Below are 24,560 nucleotides of genomic sequence, written 5' to 3'. Positions count from 1 at the left end.
GATGTGAGAGATACTGGTTCAGTTCTGTCCTCTACATGATGTGGCCAAGGGATTTGAATTTAGGTTTTAAGTCTTCCAAGAGACTGCCCTAGCCACTGGACTATGGGATGTTTTGATATAGGGCTCTCTCACACCTGCCTCTTGAAGCTGTTATATAATTATTTATACACAAAATATACACTGGGCCAGCAAGACAATGGCTCTATAGTTCTGTGATTGAGGCATTCGCCAAAGAGGTGGGAAACCCACATTCAAATTCCTTCTCCTCAGCCCCAGGGGGGAACTGAACTAGTGTCTCCCACATCCCAAGTGAGTGCTATAACCGCTGGGTGAAAGTTTATAAAGGAGGTCCTCCCTTCCCCCCTGCCCAGCCAGTTGGTATGGACTTAGGCATGTGCCACTGCATTTCTGGCAAAAAATGGCTTAAGAGCCTGATTCCAGGAGACAATTCCAGGCTGTGAATCCCAAGCAGAGATAAGAGCCTCCTTCCATCCTGGATTTAGGCGCCTAAGACCCAGAGAGAGGTGGTGCTTAGGACACACCCCTCTCCTCAGTATCTGCTAGTGGTTGGTTAGACAGCTCCATGCCCTAGTGTATGGGCTTTTGTGGATCCCATTCTCAGGCACGTATCTCTCTCCATGCATTTTATAGGGAGCCTGTGTGCCCAACTCAGGTTTTGTGGATTCCACTGGGTAGCCAGACACCTAAAGTTTAGGCATTGAACTGGACTGCATTGCCATGCCTAAGTCTCTTTGTGGATTAGGGCTCAATTCTTTTGGACAACGCTGGGAGGAGGAGCTAGGGCTATGGTCCTGCTTCATGCCCACCTCTGCTCTGCAGAGAGCAGTCCATGTGTAGGATCTGTGATCTTTCCTGGCCCTTGAGTAGTTCTTGCACCCTGTACCCTTTCAGCACGTGTGACCCTCCATGGAGGTCAGTCTATTAGATGCCTAATTGAGTCATTAAGGTTGGTGAAGTATCCTTATTACAGAAAATGAAGTCCTCCATTACTCTTCCTACAACGTGCTGATGAAAATGCATCCAGAAATGGTGTCGAGAATGCATACATTGGTCTGGAATTTGTCATAGATAGAAAATAAAAAGTTCCATAGGCCAGGATCATGTTATGGTTCCTCTTATTATAAAATGAGAATACATGTGCATATTTGTGTCTGAAATTAGGGGGAAATGCCCCAGTTGGATTCCAGTGCCACAAACTACCTGTGCTGGGACTCTCCCAACATAACAAGAGTTATTTCATTGTCTTCTCACAGATCCACTGGTTTTGTTGGTGACAAGATGCTGGACTCACTTCTCCAGCTCTGATAACTGCACAGTCATTTTCATACTCCAATGTGTTTGGTTTCAGAGTAAATCTGGGCAAAGAGAAATAACCAAAAAAGAAGCTGAACTGTTGAACTAAATCCTTATTTTCATTTCTTTATGTGCATGCACACGCATACACAAGTGTCTCCCTTCTTCCCGTTCCTCCTCTAATAAGGAAATATCTCCTTCTCCCACAAGCACAGAATCTGCTAACATTATTCCCCATAACAGCCCCAGGGAGAACTCTGTCCTGTCTGACACTAATGCAGACTTTGATGACAAACACAGTTCTTCTGAGACAGCTTCGATGAAATTCCAGACTGAAGGAGCCCTCTCCCCATGTGACAATGGCACTGACTTCTTCAGCAAACACTGTTCACTTGACAAAGTCACAGGAAATCACAGCCTGTTTTCAGAGGGGATTCTAGTACTATCCACAATTAACTAGAAGTTGCATTGGTAGATTCACTTACATTCATTTAGTCAGATTCTCATCTTGAGCACATTGGCATAGCTCTACTGACTTCAGTGGAGCTACACACATATAAATGATGATGCTCTGGCCCATTATGTTTATTAGCTATAAGAGAAAAGAAGAAACATACAGGTCTCTCGTAAGTTCTGTCTTGTCAATCCAGTACCATCTCTTCTCCATCTCTGAGTAAGTTAGTCCAATGAAATAATCAGCATCCCTTGTTTTATTACGAAGAAACTCCTGACAAGGAAAGGAAGTGCTTGGTAAATCAGTGACACACAGGAAATGTGAGAGGAAAATCCAAAGAGCGTCTCCTTTATCCTGCTCTTACCACTGTGTCTGTAATGGCTGTGGGAGCCAGGAACCAGGTTATCATCTGAATTGAGAGTAACTGGAGAAATGTTATCTTCTTCATTTTGCCAGCTACAATTACTTTGCAAACCAATGATCTACCCCTGTGTATAACTCTGCAATTCACACTTAAGCTCATTCCTCTTGGCAACCAAATGTCCCTTGACGTAGTTGCAATGCGGTTAATATGTGTAGTGCAGACAGGACTCACCTTTTTGCTAGTGACTGTGTTGAATCCTGGGATAATTCAGGTAAAACTAGGATATTGGGATATGATTCTAGTGCAAATTTTCCTGGCCCCTAGCTTGGATACATGAGGTTATGAGGATGGAAGGAGTTTTCCCCCATCTTGGCTTACTCCGAACAAGAACAAGGGATGATCGCAGCCTCTGCACATGAGATGAATAGAGAGATTGCTTCCTCTCTGCACCCTGGGGTATGCAAATCACCCCAAGAGAAGTGAGGTGGGATGGGGAGGAGGTGAGACACTAGAGCTAGCCAGGGATACTGAGGGGAGCAGGGTATGCCATCCCAAGGTTACATACTACAAAGCTAAATAGTTCAATCTAATCCTCTAAGGCTTAGCTGTGCTATAATGAGGTCCTTTGATGTGGTTATACTTGGAGGGACAGATCCTCAGCTGGTGTAAATTGATGTAGCTCTGAACCCTTAGTGTAGATGAGGTCTTACAGTGAGTATGAAACACTAGTTTACACATTGTGTGAGGTTACTTTGTCTTAGGTTACTGAATCTCCTTCATTGTTGTCAAAGGATGCATGTGCATGGTTGGATACTTGATTAATCAGAGATCAGAGAGATGTATCTCAGTCGGTCCTGGGGCCGGTTTTGTTTAATATCTTTATTAATGATCTGGAGGATGGAGTGGACTGCACTCTCATCCAGTTTGTCGATGACACTAAACTAGGAGGCGTGGTGGATACACTAGAGGGTAGGGATCGGATACAGAGGGACCTAGACAAATTAGAGGACTGGGCCAAAAGAAACCTGATGAGGTTCAACAAGGACAAGTGCAGAGTCCTGCACTTAGGACGGAAGAATCCCATGCACAGCTACAGACTAGGGACCGAATGGCTAGGTAGCAGTTCTGCAGAAAAGGACCTGGGGTCACAATGGACGAGAAGCTGGATATGAGTCAACAGTGTGCTCTTGTTGCCAAGAAGGCTAACGGCATTTTGGGCTGTATAAGTAGGGGCATTGCCAGCAGATCGAGGGACGTGATCGTTCCCCTTTATTCAACATTGGTGAGGCCTCATCTGGAATACTGTGTCTAGTTTTGGGCCCCACACTACAAGAAGGATGTGGAAAAATTGGAAAGAGTCCAGCGGAGGGCAACAAAAATGATTAGGGGTCTGGAGTGCATGACTTATGAGGAGAGGCTGAGGGAACTGGGATTGTTTAGTCTCCAGAAGAGAAGAATGAGGGGGGATTTGATAGCAGCCTTCAACTACCTGAAGGGGGGTTCCAAAGAGGATGGAACTCGGCTGTTCTCAATGGTGGCAGATGACAGAACAAGGAGCAATGGTCTCAAGTTGCAGTGGGGGAGGTCTAGGTTGGATATTAGGAAACACTATTTCACTAGGAGGGTGGTGAAGCACTGGAATGCGTTACCTAGGGAGGTGGTGGAGTCTCCTTCCTTGGAGGTTTTTAAGGCCCGGCTTGATAAAGCCCTGGCTGGGATGATTTAGTTGGGAATTGGTCCTGCTTTGAGCAGGGGGTTGGACTAGATGACCTCCTGAGGTCCCTTCCAACCCTGATATTCTATGATTCTATGATTCATTCCTCTGAGGCCTCCGATCAGGACTTCCGCTGTGGCTGCATTTTCTCAAACTCTGAGGCTTTGCAGAATGCAGCATGTTGATAACAAAATGGTGGGTGACTGAGGTTTTGGGGGGACAGGTGGGCCCAGGAAAGGATGTCTTTGGAAGAGATGCTCATAATGAAGAAGTTGGAGAATCACTGCTATACAGATGACTGTGTCTGGCATCAACAGCATACAGAGACCCAGTGCTCTGGTCATGGAAAGCTGTCTGCAGCGGGAAGGACTGATTACAAACCAGAGCATTGTAGGCTTAGGTTCAGAGCCTCAAAGGTTTCAATGGGACTTAGGCACCTAAGTACATTTGAGGATCTGGGCATTCAGCATAATCTCAATTCCCACAAAGCAGTGTTTGATCTTACCAGCTCTTTTCTGTCACTGATGACAACTAGATCCGAGCTCTGGTCATCACACTCTGTTCGGCTGGAACTCCAGACCTCTTTGGCTTTAGAAAATAAGTAGTAATTCCCTCGGTGCCCCTCCCACTGTAGGGGCTTAGCTGTAGAAGGGGACATGACTACACAGAAAAACATAGAATTTTGAACAGAAATGAAGAGACAGTCAACTTATACAATAAATCACAAAGAGATGAGAGGCAAAAATCTTATTTACAGCTGGGAAACTCCCTACCCTTCCAATGCCTACAGGACACCACTGGAAAGGCAGGGAAGCCCAGCGGTCAGGTGGATAAATGCCAGTAAAGGATTCACTACAGGTCAGCCATAGTACAGCAGAACTGTGGATATGTCTAACTGGCTCTGAATCAGCTGCTACTCAGTCTGTTCAGTTACACATTAACCGCACCAGGAATCTGGTTGACTCATCTCTGAAATTGGTCCTATGTGTTTTATTTTCAAGATGTCACATCTATATAGATTAAATATATAGATTAGACTATGTATGCATTAGATGTATATATTAGATGGGGGTTATTTGAATTTCTACTTGAATTAAGTTAAACATTATTGAATTAAGTTTAATACCTGTGGGATCTATTGCATTAAAAATGCAATAGTTTATGTGTTACTGTAGGATTGTATGTAACTTTTTCAGAAAACTGACTAATGTAAACCTTGGGAATACATTAGGAACTTTAAAAAACTGCTTGGGATAATACATATGAAGTGGGTTTCCTACGAGGTACTAGGAAGGCCTTTGAAGCTACGCCCTGAGAATAAAAACCTATTGTCTACTGATTACCTGCTCCTGGGAGAAAAAGCAAGCAGGTCTGCTTAGGCAGTCTGTCTTTTGCTGGAAATACCAGCCTAAAAATATCCTGGTTAAAAAAAAAAAAAGAGAGAGAGAGAGACGTGTCTCCACCCAAGAGAGGTGAGGGGCCAGGGGAGTCGAAAGCCTGGAAGTGGATGTCCTTGCTGAATCCCTGAGGGGAAATACAAGTGCAGTTGCCCTAAACTGTGACATTAGAGCTGCACCCCAGCTGCAGACTCTGCATCCAGGCCTCAAACCTGCCAAAGTTCATAAGTGTTTGCATCTGGAGTTTTGTGTCAGCACATTATAGAGAAAGAGACTAGATGTGATATTGGATACAGATTCATATTTCAAATACCTCCCAATACATGCAGTTTGGGGTGCTTTGGGTCGGAGGGGAGGTTTGGTTCAATTAAATAAACATAGCTGTGTGGGGCGGGGGTGAGTGGATGCGAGTGTGTGAATTTGACATAAGTGGGAATGAAGGAGTATGGGTAAGGGCAAAATTTGTCCCTAAGGACTAAACTCAGACTTTGTGTAAACAGGTTCAACCCTCTGTGGGCCAGATATTGCTCTCATTTCCAACTGTATAAATCTGAAGGAAGTCACTTACTTTCACTGAGTTAACTAGGATTTACAACCGTGTAACGGGGGGGCGGAACTGTTCCATTGATTTACACATATGTATATCCATGGCAAATTTCTGGTTTGAAGGGAAAGCCTTGTTCAGTAATCTGAGCATAAAAAGCATCTGGCAATGTGGTGGAAAAATGCTGTTTACTCACACTCATATATCTCAGAAACATCCATGTCAAATGTACTAAACTTCCAGAAATTCACCTTTGGGCTGGGAACAAGCATGACCAATTACCAGGTCATATATTTTTAAAAGAATGATAAGCACCTGAATGTAAGCATTTAAACACAAGTTCCATCTCAGCCCTCACTACAGCATCTATCTAAGGGCACGTTTTCACTACCCGCCGGATTGATCTATCAGGGATTGATTTATCGCGTCTAGTGTAGACGCGATAAAATCGATCCCCGATCGCTCTGCCGTCGACTCCGGAACTCCACCGCAGCGAGAGGCGGAAGCGGAGTTGACGGGGGAGCGGCAGCGGTCGACTCGCCGCCGTGCTCACTGCGAGGTAAGTCGACCTAAGATACGCAACTTCAGCTACGCTATTCACGTAACTGAAGTTGCGTATCATAGGTCAACACCCCCCCACACACACACGTAGTGTAGACCTAGCCTAATAGGTGTACAAACAGGGCCGGATTAACCATTAGGCTAATAAGGCTATAGCCTTAGGCCCTCCTATTTTTAGGCCCTACTGGTCAGGCAGGGGGCCTGGCCAGGGTGGGGAGGAGAGCAAGCTTGCTCATGTAGCCCTGCTGGAGCGCTCCTGCCAGCAGGAAAGGCAAAGCAGCCCCCTGTGGCTTGGAAGGAGCTCAGCCGGTAGCCTGCTGCCTCTCCCCATGCTGCAGGAACACACTGCCAGGTATCTGGTTAACACTGGTGACCGGACACTAAAAATCCGGTTACCATGGGAACCCGTGCCAGTTGTGGGTACAGTTTGAGCAGGCATCGTCCCCCCGCTCCAGCTCCCCCCATCCCTGATTTCTCTGGAGCTCTGCTTAGCTGTCAGGGAGAGTAGAAGCTCCCTCTGTACCACTCCTGGGCAGAGGCTGGCAGGCAGCTCCAGGACGCTGCCTCTTGGGTCCTAGTGCCCATCACCATCATCATCTATATGTGCTGGGTCCTGTTTCTGAAGAACTGGTGAGTTTTTTCTTTGATGTATTTTTCTGTACTGGGATGCACAGGCAACAAAGTTCTTTCCTCATGCTCAGCCTAGTTCCACAGGCCAGCACATCCTTGTATTTTTAAGGGGTTGCAAAAGCACTGGAGGAAGCTCAACACACAATGTTGTAGGTTTCTCCCTCCCCTCTCCCTCACGGATTTTAAATCCACTTCTTATCAGGCTATGATAGAAAGACTGGCTGAATAGGCTAAAGGCAGGTTCTGTCCATTTGCTGGTTCTCTAGCAGTTCAATCCATCATGAAAGTACCTCACATTTGACTTCTTTTGAGTTTCATTCCAAAAACATAAAGCTAAATAAACCTGAAGTTAGTCCTCATTTTTCTGCCCCAACTCAAAATAACTTCTTTCCCAAGTGGAAAATGTTGGGTAAGCATGGATTGTGTGTGATTAGAGAAGGGAATGAAAACACAGGCCAATTCCTGCTGATAGTTACACCTGTGTAGCCTTATTGACTTCAGGGAGAACAGATTTTTGCACAAGAATAGATTTTGCTTCTTCACACCTGGCATAAGCAGAATCTTATTCACTTTTCTCCCCTAAACTCTGGGCACTTTAAGGGGAAAAAAATAAGCAAGGTCTGCTTGACTTACACATGCAAACGAAACAGGGAGCTCTCCTCTCATTCTACTCAGCCTTAAACAAACACCAGACCTGATGTAACAAGGGTGTCACTAGTACAGCAGCCTTGGTTGGACTGTTCTTTTGTAAGATCCTTAATGGTTCTTTTAAGATGCTGATTTTCAATGAAGTCTTTTTGTTCAGGGGGGCAGAAAACACAACAGGGAATAGCTCTGTTTTGTCAACTCCTAGTCAATCAAAAACTGAAAGGCTTTAGGTTAAGTTTGATTCATGTTTGTACAGTGATTTTGAAGAGCTAACACAGTACAGAAGTGCTAAATATTACGACTGGGCAACCAACTAAAGATCTGTGTCACTTCTAGCTGTTGCCTTTTTCTTGCAGAAAGCTTAAAACCAGGGCCGGCTCTGGCTTTTTTGCTGCCCCAGGCAAAAAAGCCTCCCGCCGCGCCCCCCTCCCCCCCCGCAGGGAGCGCGCCAGGGGGAGGGCGGAGAGCCCGCCGAGGCTCCGCTCTCCCCGGTGGCCAGAGCGCTGGGGGGAGGGCGGCGAGCCCGCCGCGGCTCCGCTCTCCCCGGCAGCCAGAGCACCGGGGGAGGGTGGCGAGCCCGCTGCGGCTTCGCTCTCCCCGGCGGCCGGAGCGCCGCGGGGAGGGCAGCGAGCCCAGTCGCGGCCCCGCTCTCGGGCCGGAGCGTGGCGCCGCGCCGCCCTCCTCCAGGTTCCGCCCCAAGCACATGCTTGGTGGGCTGGTGCCTGGAGCCAGCCCTGCTTAAAACAAACAAATGCAAACCGTAGGGGTCTGGTGCACACTGAACCCATACTCAAAAAAATACTCATGTCAGAGCTGCTGATCACACATTCTAGAATAGATAATACTTAGTCCTGCCATGAGTGGAGGAGACTGGACTAGATGACCTCTCGAGGTCCTGTCCAGTCCTATGATTCTATTCTATGATTCTAATTGTGGAAGAACTTGGTGACAGAATAGCCTGATATGATGAATCACTGGACATTAACTGCACAAACTGGGTTCAACGTGAAAACAGTAATTCATTGTCCTCAGCTAGTGCAACACTGGGAGCCAGCTTTCAGAGCAAGACAGCCTAAAATACAATGCCACCCAATGTAATTTTCCCACTGCTACTTCCTCTACTTCAGTGGATTTTACACCTGAGGGGTTTTCTTTTACATAACAAAAGCTGGCTGCCTCCTAGACTGCAGACAGAATGAGACAGGGTATGTGGTGTAGAGTCCATAGCTTGGGGGAAACACCTGCAGGGCTTGGCTTTGCACTGTGCCAAGGGTAGAAGTGCAAGGTTGAAAGAGGTGAGCAGGATGGGGAATGTTGCAGTGTTCATCCTCATACAGATGAGCACTCCACTACCTAAGAGGAAGGAGACCTAAGAGAAGGACAGCGTAGCATCCCTCGTGTTACCTCTTACTTGGCAGTATCTGTTTGAAGAATTGAGTGTAATGAGAGTAGAATAAACTTGTTAATTTTACATAAATACATAATATGTAAATATGTATGTACATAAATGTTTGATGACTTCATTATTTTTTTGCAATATGTAATTCCTACGCAGGCCCTTCCCTTCCATTAGCCTTGGGCCCCTCATAACCTTATTCTGTCCCTGCGTACAAAGGTCCATCTCCATGAACCTTAATGAAATTAATCTTCATTTACATTGGTGTAAGGGGAGAGGTCCTCACCATGTATGTATAGCTGAATACGGACATGTCTGTATATTTCAACACAAAACGTAATCTGCCCATCTAGTCATATATATGCCTATGATACTGTAATGTGCCCAGCACTGTAGCTCCATATCCATCCTGCAAGTCCCCTAAGGGCAGAGAAAGCATCCACAGGAACCATCAGAAGTAACTATCCAACTTCAAGAAATTCTAGAGATGACCTGAATAGCAGGTTTGGACTTAGCATTTAAAGCTGTTTAGGGCTTGGCAGTGCCAAAACCTACTGAACTGTCCTTGGGAGATTTTGATCCCTAGTGAAAGAAATGTCCTGATATTAGCTAAAATGGACAGATTTCTGCCATCTAGAATGGCGGAAATCTTCCAAGAACAGACATTCTCATGGTATTTTAGCCATTTTAAGGCCACATCCAAATTGGATCTGGAAAATAGGCCCCTTTAGGGTTTGGATTCAATCAAAAACAAAACCGTAGGGTCAAATTTGGATCAGGATATTTGAACCTTATTCTCCACCAACCAAACTTTAGAAAAGAGGGGCTAGATATGAGGTTCTGCTTTAGGTCCTCCTCTACTTTTATCAAACTGATATCTTAAATCAGATTATAAATTCCACAGAGGTACCTGTTCTGTCGCGAGCTGTAGTTGTGATTGTGCTGGAATCAGGTTGTGTCTTAGGCAGGCCTTGGGTAGTCTGTAGAACTGAAAATAAAATCCAATTCCTCTCTGAGCGATTCAATTCAAAGTTGGAATCATTTTTAGGAACAGTATCACTGTATATTAGAACTGGTTGAACAATTTAAAAAAGCTACATGGATAAAACTAGCAAGTTCATTTTCCTGTATATATTAATGAATTATAATTATATTATATTATATAGCCTGTTTAAAAAGTTTCTGCCAATCAGGCAGCAGAAACAATACCATGTGATTCAGACAAACAGCCACAAATTTGTTCATCCAAACACTTTGGCAAATATTCACGAATAACAATTCATTAACTAAAATTGGGGATGAATTGATAATGCATAGTACTGATTGACTACCAGGGGAGATAATTTGTGAATATTTCACAAAAGCTAGGGATAAATTTTTCAAAAGCACCTCAGTGATTTAGGAGCCTAAGTCCCATTTTCAAAAGTACCTAAGGGATTGTTTAAATGGAGGCACTCAGAAAATTAATCTAAATTAACTTTTAATGTGGATTAGTTAAACTGCATTAAATCCCTGGGTGGACAGTTTTATTCAGAATTAAGGTGGCCTTACTTCAACTTATCTTATTCACTTTCAAAGTTCTGCAGCCTGCGTTTAAGCTCCTATCTTCATGACCTTGCTTACACTTGCAGCAGCGTGTAAAGTACATGCAGCTGTGAAAGACTCTGGATGGAGGGAGGCGGCGGGGAAAGGCTCTTTCAACACTGCCTCCCCCATCAGAGCCTTTCCCCACTCCCCCCCACCCCCAGAGTCTTTCACTGATGCATGCAGCTACACGTCACACTGTGGACTATCTTTCACTGTGGTGTGTAGCTACACATACCCTACACACCATCACAAGGGTAGACAAGGTCTATAAGAGGGGCGGGGCATAGCATCTCATCAGCATCTCCCATTGGCTATCTTAGGCAACTCCCTACCTAGTGTGCTGGCTTTTGTGAATCACATACCAAGGCACCTATCTCTACTCATTCGTTGTATAGGGAGCCTAGATGCCTAACTCAGGCTGTGTGGCTCACAGTGTTGTTCCTGTGATTTTCTAGGTGCCTAAAAGGTAGGTGTTGTGATGCATCTCACCATCTCACCATCTACATCCTTTTGTGAATCTAGGCGCTTGGTCCTTGGGCGCTTCTGAACATTTTACCTTAGGGCTGTAGTTCAACTCATCCCTCTTGGAGCCCCTTCACACTCACAACCGCATGAAGTTTTCAAAGTGGTGTGTATCATTTATTCCAATGAAAGTATCAGACGTGTGTATCTGTGAGGAAATGCTCATATGAGGAAGGATGATTTTGTGATTAAGACACATTGGTCTAAATTCAGTTCCTGGCCACTGAGTGTGAACAACTGGGTGCTCAGCACTTTTGAAAATCAGGCAGGTACCTAAATATCGATTTAGGAGCCTCACTTTAGGCTCCGAGTGTTGAAAACCCTAGCCAAAAATCTTGGCTTGATCTTTCTGAGCCTCCCGATTTGTAACATTGGATTAATGATATTTGCCAACCTGAAAGGGTGTGTTGTGTGGATAAATTCATTAATGTTTGGTGAGGTTCTCGGATACAGTTGATGGGAGCCTCATCTAGACAGATATTTGATCACAAACGCACAGACAGAATACATGTGGTTAGGAGACCATTTTAAATCCAAATTCTGAATCTTAGCATCAGTTACTGTGCAAATAATCCATAGATAGTCATTTGTCTGAACAACTTGAGTATATTAGATACAAAAAGTGAAGCTAACCCCTTTAAGGTAGTTCTGTGGCCCCTATTACCATAGTATTTGAGCATCTCACAATTGTATGGAAGTACAATAACCTGCATTTTATACGTGAGAAACTGAGAGACTAAGTGACTTCCCCAAGGTTGCACAGGAAGGCTGTGGCAGAGCAAGGACATGAATTTGGATCTCCCAAGTCCAAGGCTAGCATCTTAACCATTGGGACATCCTTCTTCTCTAATACACTCTCAAATTTAAGGATTTAACACAGTTGGGAAATTCAGAGTTAAAGCGGTCCAGGAAATTCTGCCCCCTTGCTATTATATTGGTCCAATAATACAATGATATGCCAAGGAATTGCATTTTTTTCTACAATATCAGGTACATATGTGGCAGTGGGATTATCACTAGAGTTGTGGCTGTCAATTAATCTCTTTGTGCCTCAGTTCCCCAGCAGTTAAATGGGGCTTATGATACTTATCCTGTGGTTTCTATTTAGATAGTAAATTCTTCAGGGCAGGCAGGAACTTTTACCATGTAATTGTACAGGGCCAGTTCTAGGGGCAGTTGAGCAGGGCAGCCACCCTGGGCATCAGTTTCCAGGGGCAATGAGCCACCGGGCTTTTTTTTGAGCAGGCCATTTTTGCTCTACTCTGATTTTTTTTTCACTTGGCCGTTGTGAGCCGGGGTGCTCCTGGCCCAGTACAATAGGCTCACAAACTCAGGTGGGCCCTCTAGGTTCAGTAATAATAAAATGAGCATTCAAGAGAAACAAACAGAACGCCTCCTTTGCTCAACAGAATTTCATAGAGAACCCCAGCATCTTACCTGTTATGTTCCTCTCAGTTGTGGAATTGAGGGTCCCTTGAGAGCCCGGCATGGGGAAGATCTGTGGAACTGAACACAAGCCCAGATTTTGTTCTCCTGGAGATGAGTCTTAATGCTGCCTATACAACATTTGGTTAATAGCAGTTGTTTGGAAAGGATGTTCATAGCCCATAACACAACTGCATGCCCAGGGGAGCTATCATCTGCCTGGAATAGGGATGAGGAAGATTACAGCATAAAGCTAATGGGAGCAGTAATATCTCTGGTATTCCTGCCAGTAACAACAGACATCAACACTGGTATAGGCACAGGCTACAATACAGACACGAGCAAAAGTTAAATGGGTAAATACAGAACCCTATATACAAACAGAGTGCAATGAATCATGACTATGGGTCTGAAATTAGTTTGCCATAAATGTCCATAGAACAAAACTTGATTGTCACACATGTCTTTGTACAGCATGTAACACAATGAGGTCCTGGCCCTTGACTTGCGCTCCTAGGCGCTGTGGTAATACAAATAATGATAACATATGTTTGTAAAAAGTGAGTAAGAAGGGGTGCAAACATGGACAAAGAAAAATTCTCTACAGAAATCAGCCACGTTTGTGAATAATTTGTCGGTCAACTCTAACTCCCAAAATAAGTGACTTTCCATATTCCAGACACATCTTGTCCATAGAAAATCCCTCCTAGGAATACTCCTGTCTGTGTGGGAATCATTGTACTTCCCTACCCCCAGAAGAGGACTGGGTCTGCACTGATGATTCAAGCCCTATATGCCCACAGGATGTGTCACTCCCTTTGTTTCACCACCAAGGCAAATGTTGTAACATACTTTACAAACTGCTGACAAGCCCTCTTTCTCCCCCTGCCACAGAAACAAATGGAGATACAAGGGAGGTGAGGTAATAACTTTTATTGGACCAACTTCTTTTGGTGAGAGAGATCTTTTATAGAGAGCTCTGTGTGGCTTGAAAACTTGGCTCTCTCACCAACAGAAGTTGGTCCAATAACAGATATTACCTCACCCACCTTGTCTCTCCAATATCCTGGGACCCACACAGCTACAGCTACACCGAATACAGAAACAAATGCCATTATTCCTAAGGGCATTCTGCACCAAAATATTTAAAATTCTGAACACTACATTTTAAAATTCTGACAATTTTATTTGTCAGATAAATGTGGAGGCTCCAGCATGGCATTGGGGAGCACAGGCCACTGGCTGCACAGAGGTGGGAGATCACTGTGCAGCTCCTCGCCCCCCTCTCCCCTGGGACACAGACTCAGTGGTGAGGCTGCACGCAACCCTGACACAGCACAAGGACCGGGTCTGCCCCAGAAACACCGCAGGGCCCTGCCCCTCCGTGCCAGGTTCACCAGGTGTAGGCAGGCAGGCTCAGCAAGGCAGGATCCAAGTGTCAAGGCTGTATCCCCACTTTGAACTTTAGGGTACAAGTGTGGGGGCCTGCATGAAGACTTCTAAGCTTAACTACCAGCTTAGATCTGGTCTGCTGCCACCATTCCCACAAACTAATTCCCTTCCCTGGGAAGCTTTGAGAAACCTTTCACCAATTCCCTGGTGAATACAGATCCAAACCCCTTGGATCTTAAAACAAGGAGAAATTGACCCTTCCCCCCTCCTTCCTTTCACCAACTCCTGGTGAATACAGATCCAAACCCCTTGGATCTTAAAACAAGGAGAAATTGACCCTTCCCCCACCCCTTCCTTTCACCAACTCCTGGTGAATAAAGATCCAACTCCCTTGGATCTAAAAACAAGGAAAAATCAATCAGGTTCTTAAAAAGAAGGCTTTTAATTAAAGAAAAAGGTAAAAATCATCTCTGTAAAATCAGGATGGAAAATAACTTTACAGGGTAATCAAACTTAAAGAGCTCAAAGGACCCCCCTCTAGTCTCAGGTTCAAAGTACAGCAAACAAAGATAAACACTCTAGTAAAAGGTACATTTACAAGTTGAGAAAACAAAGTAAAACTAAGACGCCTTGCCTGGCTTTTTACTTACAAGTTTGAAATAGGAGAGACTTGTTTAGAAAGATGGGGAGAACCTGGATTGATGTCTGGTCCCTCTCAGTCCCAAGAGCGAACAACTTCCCAAACAAAGAGCACAAACAAAAGCCTTCCCCGCCCCAAGATTTGAAAGTATATTGTCCCCTTATTGGTCCTTTGGGTCAGGTGTCAGCCAGGTTACCCGAGCTTCTTAACCCTTTACAGGTAAAAGGATTTTGGAGTCTCTGGCCAGGAGGGATTTTATAGTACTGTACACAGAAGAGCTGTTACCCTTCCCTTTATAGTTATGACACCAAGTGTGAAGGGGCTTAATGTGGAGGGATCCAGTTGTGGGTTGAGAATGTTCTGTGTGGGGCAATCTGGGTGTGGGCGGCTCAGTGGGGGATCCGGGTGTGGGGGGGATCTGGATGCACAGGGGCTTGTTGGGGGCTTCTGGGTGCAACAGTAATGGGATTCTGGAGTGGGGTGAAGATGGTTGGGGCTCAGTTCTGGGGGTCTGGGTGTGGGGGAATAGAGCTCAGAAAGGGGGTCTGGGTGTGGGGGGCTTAGTGGGGGCTTCAGATGCTGGGGGAGTGGGGCGGGGACCCAGGTATAGCTGGTTGGGGCTCAGTGGGGTGCGGATCTGGGTGTGTGTGGCTCATTGGGGTGGTCCAGGTGCAGGGGGAGTGGGGTTCATGGTGGGGGTTTTGAGGGGGGGGTGAGGCTCTGTGGGAGGGTCTGGGTATGAGGGGGTTTGGATGCATGGGGGCTGGGCGGATGGGGGAGCAGCTCCCTGTACTGGAATCCCTCCCCCTAGAGCAGAGGAGCAATGGGTGCAGGAAGTTGGGGGAGGGGAATTTGCAGAGTTTCCTGCAGCTGGGAGAGAAATCTGGGAGTGGTATGAACCAGCCCCAGATGCCGTGCAGGGGCAGAGGAAGTCCCATCCTCCCCAGCCCAGCTGGGACTAGCAGCTGAGCCTGGTGCAGGGTAGGAGCCACCAGCCGGGTCTTCCCCAGTCCTGCCTCCTACCCCACAGTGATTTACCTCTCTGCTGGTTGTGCTGGGCACCTGAAACATACTGCTGGGGAGGGTCGCATGACCACTCTTGTGGCTCCCTTTTGCTTCCCTATCAGAAAGTCATTTTTCTGAGGGGAAGCAAAGAAATTAGCGAGGGACATAAATTCTGCGCATGTGCGGTGGCGCAGAATTCCCCCAGGAGTAAAATGCTCAGTTTTTCTCTATGCCTCTGTGACCCAGGCAGAAACTGTCAGCTATCAGAGAAAGAGGAAACTCCAGCTGTGAGATCACTTAGTGCAAGTAGGAGTGAAAAATCCCCTTAGCTAAAACAATAACTCCTTGGGAAACAAATTCTTCCCTTCCCCACTATGAATCCTTTCTATCCAGGGCACATATTGGGTGGGTTGTGATCCATTTCTCACTTCACAGAGATGAGGAATTCTGCAGATGAAGCATCAGGAATCACTCTAAAGAGACTCTGTCTGACCATTCTTAGAGAAATGGGGGAGGGATAGCTCAGTGGTTTGAGCATTGGTCTGCTAAACCCAGGGTTGAGAGTTGAATCCTTAAGGGGGGCATTTAGGGATCTGGGGCAAAAATCTGTCTGGGGATTGGTCCTGCTTTGAGCAGGGGGTCAGACTAGATGACCTCCTGAGGTCCCTTCCAACCCTGATATTCTAAGTGTTGGTGGCCACTGGAAAGCATTTTACTCAGGTTTCCTAAGTGAATGTGAAAAAGAGGGTCTTATACTAAGGTGACAGGGAAACATAAATATAACAATCCTAAACTAAGGCAGGCAGTAGAGAAAGGGGAAGAGATGTATTATGACATGGGAGATGGAGGCTGAAGTTACACATGAAATGGTATTACCAAGTGCAGCTTCACCAGTTAATTAATCTAAAAGTTTGCTATTACCCTTCTGGGTTTAGATCCCAAGGGACAGCAGCCCAACACATGTACTGTATTATGATTCTCACTCTTTACTATTATAGTGCACGCTATCTAAAAGAACACACAACATTGCACAGTCACGGTTTCAGTTCTTTTTCACTCACAAGGTACATTAAAGTGCACATTATGAATGGCTTACTCATACAAAGTATCAGAGGGGTAGCCGTGTTAGTCTGTATCCACAAAAACAACGAGGAGTCCTGTGGCACCTTAAAGACTAACAGATTTATTTGGGCATAAACTTTCGTGGGTAAAAAACCCCACTTCTTCAGGTGCATGGAGTGAAAATTACAGATGCAGGCACAAATATACTGACACATGAGGAGAAGGGAGTTACCTTACAAGTGGAGAACCAGTGTGAACAAGGCCAATTCAGTCAGGGTGGATGTGGTCCACTCTCAATAATTGATGAGGAGGTGTCAATACCCAGATAGGGAAAATTGCTTTTATAGTGAGCCAGCCACTCCCAGTCCCTATTCAGGCCCAAATTAATGGTGTTACATTTGCAAATGAATTGTAGCTCTGCAGTTTCTCTTTGAAGTCTGTTTGTGAAGTTTTTTTGTTGAAGTATAGCTACTTTTAAATCTGTTATTGAATGTCCAGGGAGATTGAAGTGTTCTCCTACTGGCTTTTGTATGTTACCATTCCTGATGCCTGATTTGTGTCCATTTATTCTTTTACTTATACAAAGTCATGCAGCAAAGAGGAGTTGTTGGGTTACCTCAGAATGCTGCTCAGCTCTTCAGCGAGCCACAGAGAAGTGTTCCTAGGACACATCACCACTGCCTAGATCCAATCCCAGCACCATTCTTGGGGGTATTTTGTGCCTAGTTTGGTTTGTGTGAGATGCTGAGATTCACTCTAATATCCCACACTAGACAACACAGACATGAAAGTATCAGCTGCTAGAAGAACAGTGCTATAAAATCAATAAATAATAACTGAACATTACAAATGCACATCAATACTCACAATAGATGAGAAACAAGGATGTCCCTACTAGTTTAATGGGCAGGATGACTAATCCAAGAATGAGCAGTTGCCGGTTCATCTTGCCCCTGTGGAATGATCTGAAAGTTTAGAACATCCTTGCTTAATGTACACTGGCACTTCTCAACACTGGACAGAATGGGTCAAATTTCAAACTAAACCATGAGAATTTAGACAGTCAAAATGGTGTTTATCAATTACATTGCATTACTCGTGAAGAAAGTTTTTACTAAATTTTAGTAACATAACAGAGTAGGTATCTAATAATAGTTACCTATTAATAAAAGCTCCCCACTGTTCAGTTCCTGTTTGGTAGATGGTGGTATATCAGACTAGATGGGCCTGTAGCACCATATCCTCACTGGTATAAATCAGCATAGCTCCACTGAATTCCACGGAGCTGCACCAATCTATGCCGGCTGAGTATCTCGTCAATAGCGTGCTTCCCAATAGGGCAGGTAGCTAGATACTGGGCTAGATAGTATATGTTCTGAGGACCCTGGAGCTAAATGCATGGCTGTGTGGATGGTATTGCCAAAGGGGCTTCGGCTTCCTCAGCCGTGGGGTGCTGTTCCAAGAAGAAGGACTTCTGAGCATATATGGGGTCCATCTATCAAGGAAGGGGAAGAGTGTCTTTTGATACAGACTGGCTAGGCAGGCTTTAAACTAGGTTTGATGGGAGCAGGAGACAAAAGGCCACAGGTAAGTCCAGAACATGGAGACCTGGATGAAGGGTCAGAATCTGGGGGGAACATGGGCAATCACAGTGCGGACAAAGGAGAGACCAGAGGGAATATAGAGGGAAAATTTAATGAACATCTTAGATGTCTGCATTCTAGTGCAAGAAGTATGGGGAATACACAGGAAGAACTAGAAATACTAGTGAAAAACCACAATTACAACACAATTGGCATCATAGGTTCATTCACATGACTGGAATACTGCCTAGTGTAATAAGGATTAAGATTTAGATTGTGCATTTATTTTTATTTTCTTTGGTGACCATCTCTGTCCTTTTATGCCTACCACTTATAATCACTTAAAATCTATCCGTAATTAATAAACCTGTTTTATATTTTACTTAAAGCAGTGTATTTGGCTTGAAGTGCTTGGGAAACCTCAGCTCAGGAACAAAAACTGGTGCATGTCCTCTCCACATTGAGGGAAGGGTGGACTGGGTAATAAAGGTACACTGATCAGGCTTCTGACCAGTGCAAGATGGTAGAGCTCAGGGTTGCATGGTTAGGATCTGGGGGAACTGCCTGGAGCCTCTCTATTGTTAGTTAACGAGTGTCTGGGGAAAGCATTCATGTAACTCAGTTGGGTGTGTCCCTGCCTGTGGATGCAAAAAAAGCGAACGTCATTCTGGGATGTATTAGCAGGAGTATTGTAACCAAGATGTGAGAAGTAATTCTTACACTCTGCTCAGCACTGGTAAGGCCTCAACTGGAGTACTGTGTCCAGTTCAGAGCATGACACTTCAGGAAAGATGTGGACAAATTGGAGAGAGTCCAGAGGAGAGCAACAGAAATGATTAAAGGTCCAGAAAACATGACCTATGAGGAAAGATTCTAAAAATTGGGTTTGTTTAGTCTGGAGAAGAGAAGATTGAGGGGGGACATGATAACAGGCTTCAAGTATGTTAGAAAAAAGAGGGTAATAAATTGATCCCCTTATCTACGGAGGAGAGGACAAGAAGTAATGGGCTTAAATTGTAGCAATGGAGATTTAGGTTAGACATTAGGAAAAACTTCTTAATTGTAAGGGTAGCTAAGCACTGGATGTGACAGTGTACGCCATAAGGCTTTATGTGGGGGGTGCTTATAAATGTATGTATGACATAGCTGGAATATGTTTTGTGCTGCCTGTGCCGTGTAACATATCTCCGTAAAGGTTATGGTTTACTGTATCTATTCATCCTATTTGTACATATATATCATTTTCTACTTGAGGTTAAGAATATGGGCTGTATGCTTGCTTGGTTTCTAAGTAAGCTTTGTGAGTCATTTCGTCAGCTTCTTTAGGAAGGAATTTCGCAAGGTTAAATACCTGATCAGGAAACACTTGGGGAACAATGCATCTTGGAATGCTCCAATCCACATAAGAAGTCTTCCTGGAGACATACAAGATACCATGTGGACAGTGGCTTCGGCCTGTAAAGACTGAGTCATGCAGGGACATGTGACTTTCCCAGGTGACTCCAGAACTCCATCTTGGAGCTGGACTTTGCATAGGAGTGAGGAGGGGATCTCCACCCACAAGAGAAAGTCTATTTAAACCCGTGGGAGACCCCTCCATTTGGTCTTCAGCTGGCTAAAGAAGGAGCCTCTCCACCCCCGCCCCCCCAGGATACTTGAAGGAAACTGGAACAAAGGACAGTAACTACAGGGGGTGTGAGTGATTGCTGGAATCTAAAAGGAGATTAGCCTGTAAAAGGGAGCATTCTGGAACTGGTGAGGATCTTATCTGTATTTAGTTTGATTAGACATAGATTTGCGCATTTTATTTTATTTTGCTTGTTGACTTACTTTGTTCTGTCTGTTACTACTTGGAACCACTTAAATCCTACTTTCTGTATTTAATAAAATCACTTTTTACTTAGTAATTAACTCAGAGTGTGTATTAATACCTGGGGGAGCAAACAACTGTGCATATCTCTCTATCTGTGTTATAGAGGGCGAACAATTTATGAGTTTACCCCGCATAAGCTTTATACAGGGTAAAACAGATTTATTTGCGTTTAGACCCCACTGGGAGTTGGGCATCTGAGTGCTAAAGACAAGCACACTTCTGTGAGCTATTTTCAAGTAAACCTGCAACTTTGGGGCAAGTAATTCAGACCCTGGGTCTGTGATGGAGCAGATGGGAGTGTCTGGCTCAGCAAGTCAGGGTGCTGGAGTCGTGAGCTGGCAGGGAAAACAGGAATAGAAGTAGTCTTGGCACATTAGGTGGCAGCTCCCAAGGGGGTTTCTGTGATCCAACCCGTCACACTGGAACAAATTACTTAGGGAACTTGTGGAATCCCCATCAATGGAGCTTTATCAGAACAGATTAGACAAACACCTCAGTGATAGTCTAGATAATACTTAGGCCTGTCTCAGGGCAGGGGACTGGACTAGATGACCTATCAAGGTCCCTGCCTGTCCTATACCTCTATGATTCTATGATGTCAGCTCCTATGTTCAGGAATGTGCTGGGATGCCAACACTATATTTTTAAAATTCAGTTATTTAACACATATGCAAATAATTAAATCCTTCTTTAGACACCAATCCTTGTCTTGAACTCAATCGCCCATGTGCCAATGCATTGTAATTTTACTATTATATTAGATAGATAGATAGATAGATTGGCCAGCCAATGAATACAGAAGATTACAGGAGAAAGATATACAAAGAAATTCTGTTTTGGTTGGGGGCTTGGGCTCCTTTTCTTACTAATCCCGTTCAGTATTATAGTAGCAGCCAAACACATCTATCATTCAAAGGATAAAGCAAAGTGCCCGTATACAGTACCTTGCAGAACCAATAGATTAAGGTTGTGGTTAAAGCCCAGAACTGAGAGACTTGAGACATGCTACTGACTTCTTAGCAACTTTGGTCAAATCATTTACCCCTCTATGCCTCCGTTTTTCCGCCCATAAAATGGAAATAATATTTTATAGGGATGTTGGGAGGCTTAAGCCAAAGAGGTTTGGAAAGTGCTTTGAAACCTTCAGATGATAGGTACTATAACAGAGCAAAGTATTATGAAGAATAGATAGATAGATCAATCTTAATCAACTCCTCGCCAATGCGGGCCAAAATCTGATCTTGGCTACATCAGTGGAAATCTGGAATAGCTCCATTGACTTCAGTGGAATTACTCTGCTTTACACCAAAATTACTGAAAGCAGAATTTAGCCCTGCATCTCCATCTGGATGCCTTGTAAAAGAGAAGATGATAATCCAGACTTGTCCATTTTTTTATTTGTTTTTATCCTCTTTTGTATCCTAAGAGAACAGAACTCCTATCTGCCACATCTCCCTGAAACAGCCTTGACATGAAAACCATTTGAGTCTCTGAGGTTCAGACCCATCCTAATTTGATCAGTTTCCTTATCTGAATTTCCATTCTCTTTCTATTGAACTGTAATGATGTTTTAGGGGCAGGTGAGAGGTGCCTTATAAAGTCCCACATTTTCAAGAGTACCCCAAACTCTGGGTACTTTTGTTTTTGTGTGCACAACTTGAGACACCCATGGGCAGGTTTTCAGCAGTTCTCAGCACACTGAAAGTTGATGTGTGGTGAGCACGACCTTTAAGATGGGCATCCAGAAGTGAAGGCTCTTTGATCACATTATTATTCCTTTTTATTTGCTACTCAAAGTCACCAAAATTTTAGTTGATAGAAAATCTAACAAAGTAACAATGTAATAAAGACCAGCAAGATAAATAAGAAACAAAAATACTTATCAGGAGGAGCTCTATGCAGACAGCTCTCTGACTTCAGTCCACTTCAGTGCTGATAAGGCTTGCTACAGGGAAACCGACAAAAGGCTCCCTGGGATTTATCGGTGCCCTTGTGGTTTTCAGTTACCTTAGGGGTCGTACTTTTATTCTTTGCTCTGACAGTGTATCTCTTGTTCTTCTGTCTCCCTCTTCTCAGACAATTTCTGAGGTTTAGTGTCTTCTTCTTCCTCTTTTTCTTAGTGGTATATGCCAGGATAAGTGCTTTGTGCAGTTACAACTAATTAAATAATGTTTTTTAACTCAAGGCTTCCTGAAATGAAAGTATGCTGGAAATCAGAGACAATGGGATGACTCAGATGTTCTAGTGGTTCATTCTTTGAGGGTAATGTATGAGAAGACTGCTACACAGCAAGGGATTGGGCTGTGGAATGGCGACTTTCTTCCCCTATAATTTTTTTCCTTGGTTTATTCCAATGTCTACCAGCTTATCAGTGTGAAGTTAGCCCATGAAGGCTGTTTCCCACTATATGGATTTTAAAGGGGACCTGCAAAGGGAAAATGGTTGTTGTACTTTTGTTCTTCTTTAATATTTATGAAGAAAGTCTGAAAAGTCTCATTTAAACAAAAAATGAGGTGCATGTGTGTGTGTGTGTGTAGTGGGGCAGCTGCCCCACTCCAGTAGGCAGGGGTTAAAAGCAGCCCTAGAGAGGGCTGCAGCTGGGAAAAGCAGTGAGTAGCTGACCACAGGTGTGGCTAGCTCAATCAGGGACCAGCTGGCCCTGATAAAAGGGCTGTGGGCCAGGAGCTGAAAGAGTCTCACTCTAGCCCTGGAGTAGGAAGGGCTAGCTGCCTGGGAGCAAGGTACCTGAAGTGGAGCAGTGCTGGGGAAGGGCAAGGGGAGCTGGGGAGCTCCAGCCTGGTAGACCCTAGGCTGCAGGCCTTGATGAAGGCCTATGAAAAGGTAGTGGGGCTGCAGAGGGGCAGCCCGGGGATAGGCAAAGGCAGCAGGTCCTACCCCCTTGCCAATGATGAGTGGCCTTTACAGACCGCAGTTTGCCCCAGTGAGCAGGGGCTAGATGATGACTGGTAGTAGCCACTGAGGCAAGGAGGGTTTAGAGGGTTGGGGGTTCCCCTGGGAGGGGAGACCTAGAGTGTGAGGATACTGCTGGGGCAGAACCCGGAGGTAAAGGGCACCCGGAGTCCAGGAGGGACATGGGGCCCTAAGGCAGGCGAGACATGGGTCAGCAGAGGGCGCTTTGAGGCTGAAGAGCTAATTCCCAAGATAGCCAGCAGGCAGTGCCGTGCCGGTAAGTCTTCGCTTCGCTACAGTGTGGGTGCATACCCATGCATATGCAAATAGGGCACTTCTACTTATTTTTAAATTAGAAATTCAGGTCTTGTCTACCCAATCTTTCCTGGCAGGCGTATGGCTTAGGGCTTCAGAGGAACCATGGAAATGAAACCTGATTGACTGAGATGGCTTAATTCAGACTATTTAAAACATCTGCATTTTTTGTTTATTTTTGTTCACATTTACTTAACTCAAACACCTGACAAACAGTTAGAAGAAAAGCTATCTGTTAAATATTCAACACCACTATGTAAGAGCTGAAGAAACTCCAAGTCCCCTTCTCTGTGTGAGGAGCAGTGGCACAGGAGCCAGCTAGGGTGACCAGATCACAAGAGTGAAATATCAGGACACATTGGGCGAGCGGGGGGGGGGAGGAGGGGGGAGAGGACGACAACGACAGACACAGGTGCACAGAGCCATGAGAGGGGGCCCTAGGAAGCTGCAAGAGGGGTTGTACGGCCCCTGCTGCAGCCCGCACCACAAGCCACAGGGCAAGGACACCTATTGAATTCAATGAGAATTTTGCATGTGAATTGATGTACCTAGTTCTGAGATTATAAAGCCAGAAGGGATCCGGTGATCACCTGGTCTCACTGCCTGTATAGCACAGACATAGAACTTTCCCAAAATAATTCCTAGAGGATAGCTTTTAGAAAAACACCATGACATATTGTTAATCGTTAATTACTCTCACCATTGAAAAGGTATGCCTTATATCCAGTCTGAATTTGTCTAGCTGCAACTTCCAACCATTGGTTCATGCTCTACCTTTCTCTGCTAGACTGAAGTGCCCATTATTAACTATTTGTTCCCCATGTAGATACTTACAGTCTATAACCAAGTCACTTCTTAACCTTCTTTTTGTTAAGCTAAACAGATTGAGGTCCTTGAGTCGATCACTATAAGGCATGTTTTATAATCCTTTAATCAGTCTTGTGACTCTTCTCTGAACACTCTCCAATTTATCAATATCCTTCTTAAATTGTGCACACCAGAACTGGACACAGTATTCCAGCAGTGGTTGCACCAGTGCCAAATACAGAGATAAAATAACCTCTCTACTCCTGCTTGAGATTCCCCTATTTAGGCATCTGGTCACCCTATTTCTGTATGCATTTCCCCAGGTTTTGTTGTAAAAATCAAAACTGAACTGCCCCAGAAATTCTGTCATGTGGAATCATCGTGAAATTCGCATGGCTCCAACCCTGCCGATGAACC

At 44.8% G+C, this 24,560-nt stretch overlaps 1 protein-coding gene across 2 annotated transcripts; it reads right to left on the bottom strand.

Moving 5' to 3' along the window:
- Positions 1 to 1,235: 1,235 nt before the first annotated feature.
- On the bottom strand, positions 1,236 to 22,219 carry LOC112105002 (C-type lectin domain family 5 member A-like). 2 transcript variants are annotated; one of them, XM_024197630.1, is made up of 7 exons: positions 21,991 to 22,013; positions 17,523 to 17,620; positions 12,569 to 12,637; positions 9,933 to 10,010; positions 4,352 to 4,506; positions 1,932 to 2,041; positions 1,236 to 1,376 (listed from the first exon to the last, which is right to left on the bottom strand). In XM_024197630.1, exons 2-7 carry the CDS (start codon positions 17,599 to 17,601, stop codon positions 1,253 to 1,255), a joined length of 615 nt encoding a protein of 204 aa, XP_024053398.1. In that variant the 5' UTR covers positions 17,602 to 17,620; positions 21,991 to 22,013; the 3' UTR covers positions 1,236 to 1,252. The 2 variants fall into 2 exon arrangements, with proteins under 2 accessions (XP_024053398.1, XP_024053399.1); XM_024197631.1 differs by lacking the exons at positions 1,236 to 1,376; positions 21,991 to 22,013 and adding an exon at positions 22,119 to 22,219 and having other exon boundaries at positions 1,907 to 2,041; positions 17,523 to 17,608.
- Between the last annotated feature and the right edge of the window lie 2,341 nt (positions 22,220 to 24,560).

This window comes from Terrapene carolina, unplaced genomic scaffold, assembly GCF_002925995.2.
Source record: "Terrapene carolina triunguis isolate 2854851 unplaced genomic scaffold, T_m_triunguis-2.0 Scaffold740, whole genome shotgun sequence".
Taxonomy (NCBI): domain Eukaryota; kingdom Metazoa; phylum Chordata; order Testudines; family Emydidae; genus Terrapene; species Terrapene triunguis.
This window is presented reverse-complemented; position numbering and strand designations above follow the sequence as displayed.

Bases quoted from the DNA above. Each gene is read 5' to 3' on its own strand.
- LOC112105002 (XM_024197630.1), bottom strand. From the start codon at position 17,601: ATGAACCGGCAACTGCTCATTCTTGGATTAGTCATCCTGCCCATTAAA. The intron at 10,011-12,568 runs GTAAGATGCTGG...TTTTATTTTCAG, and splicing joins AACTGAGAGGAACATAACAG to TTCTACAGACTACCCAAGGC. The intron at 1,377-1,931 runs GTATGTTTCTTC...CTCTTTGCCCAG, and splicing joins ACAGAACTTACGAGAGACCT to ATTTACTCTGAAACCAAACA.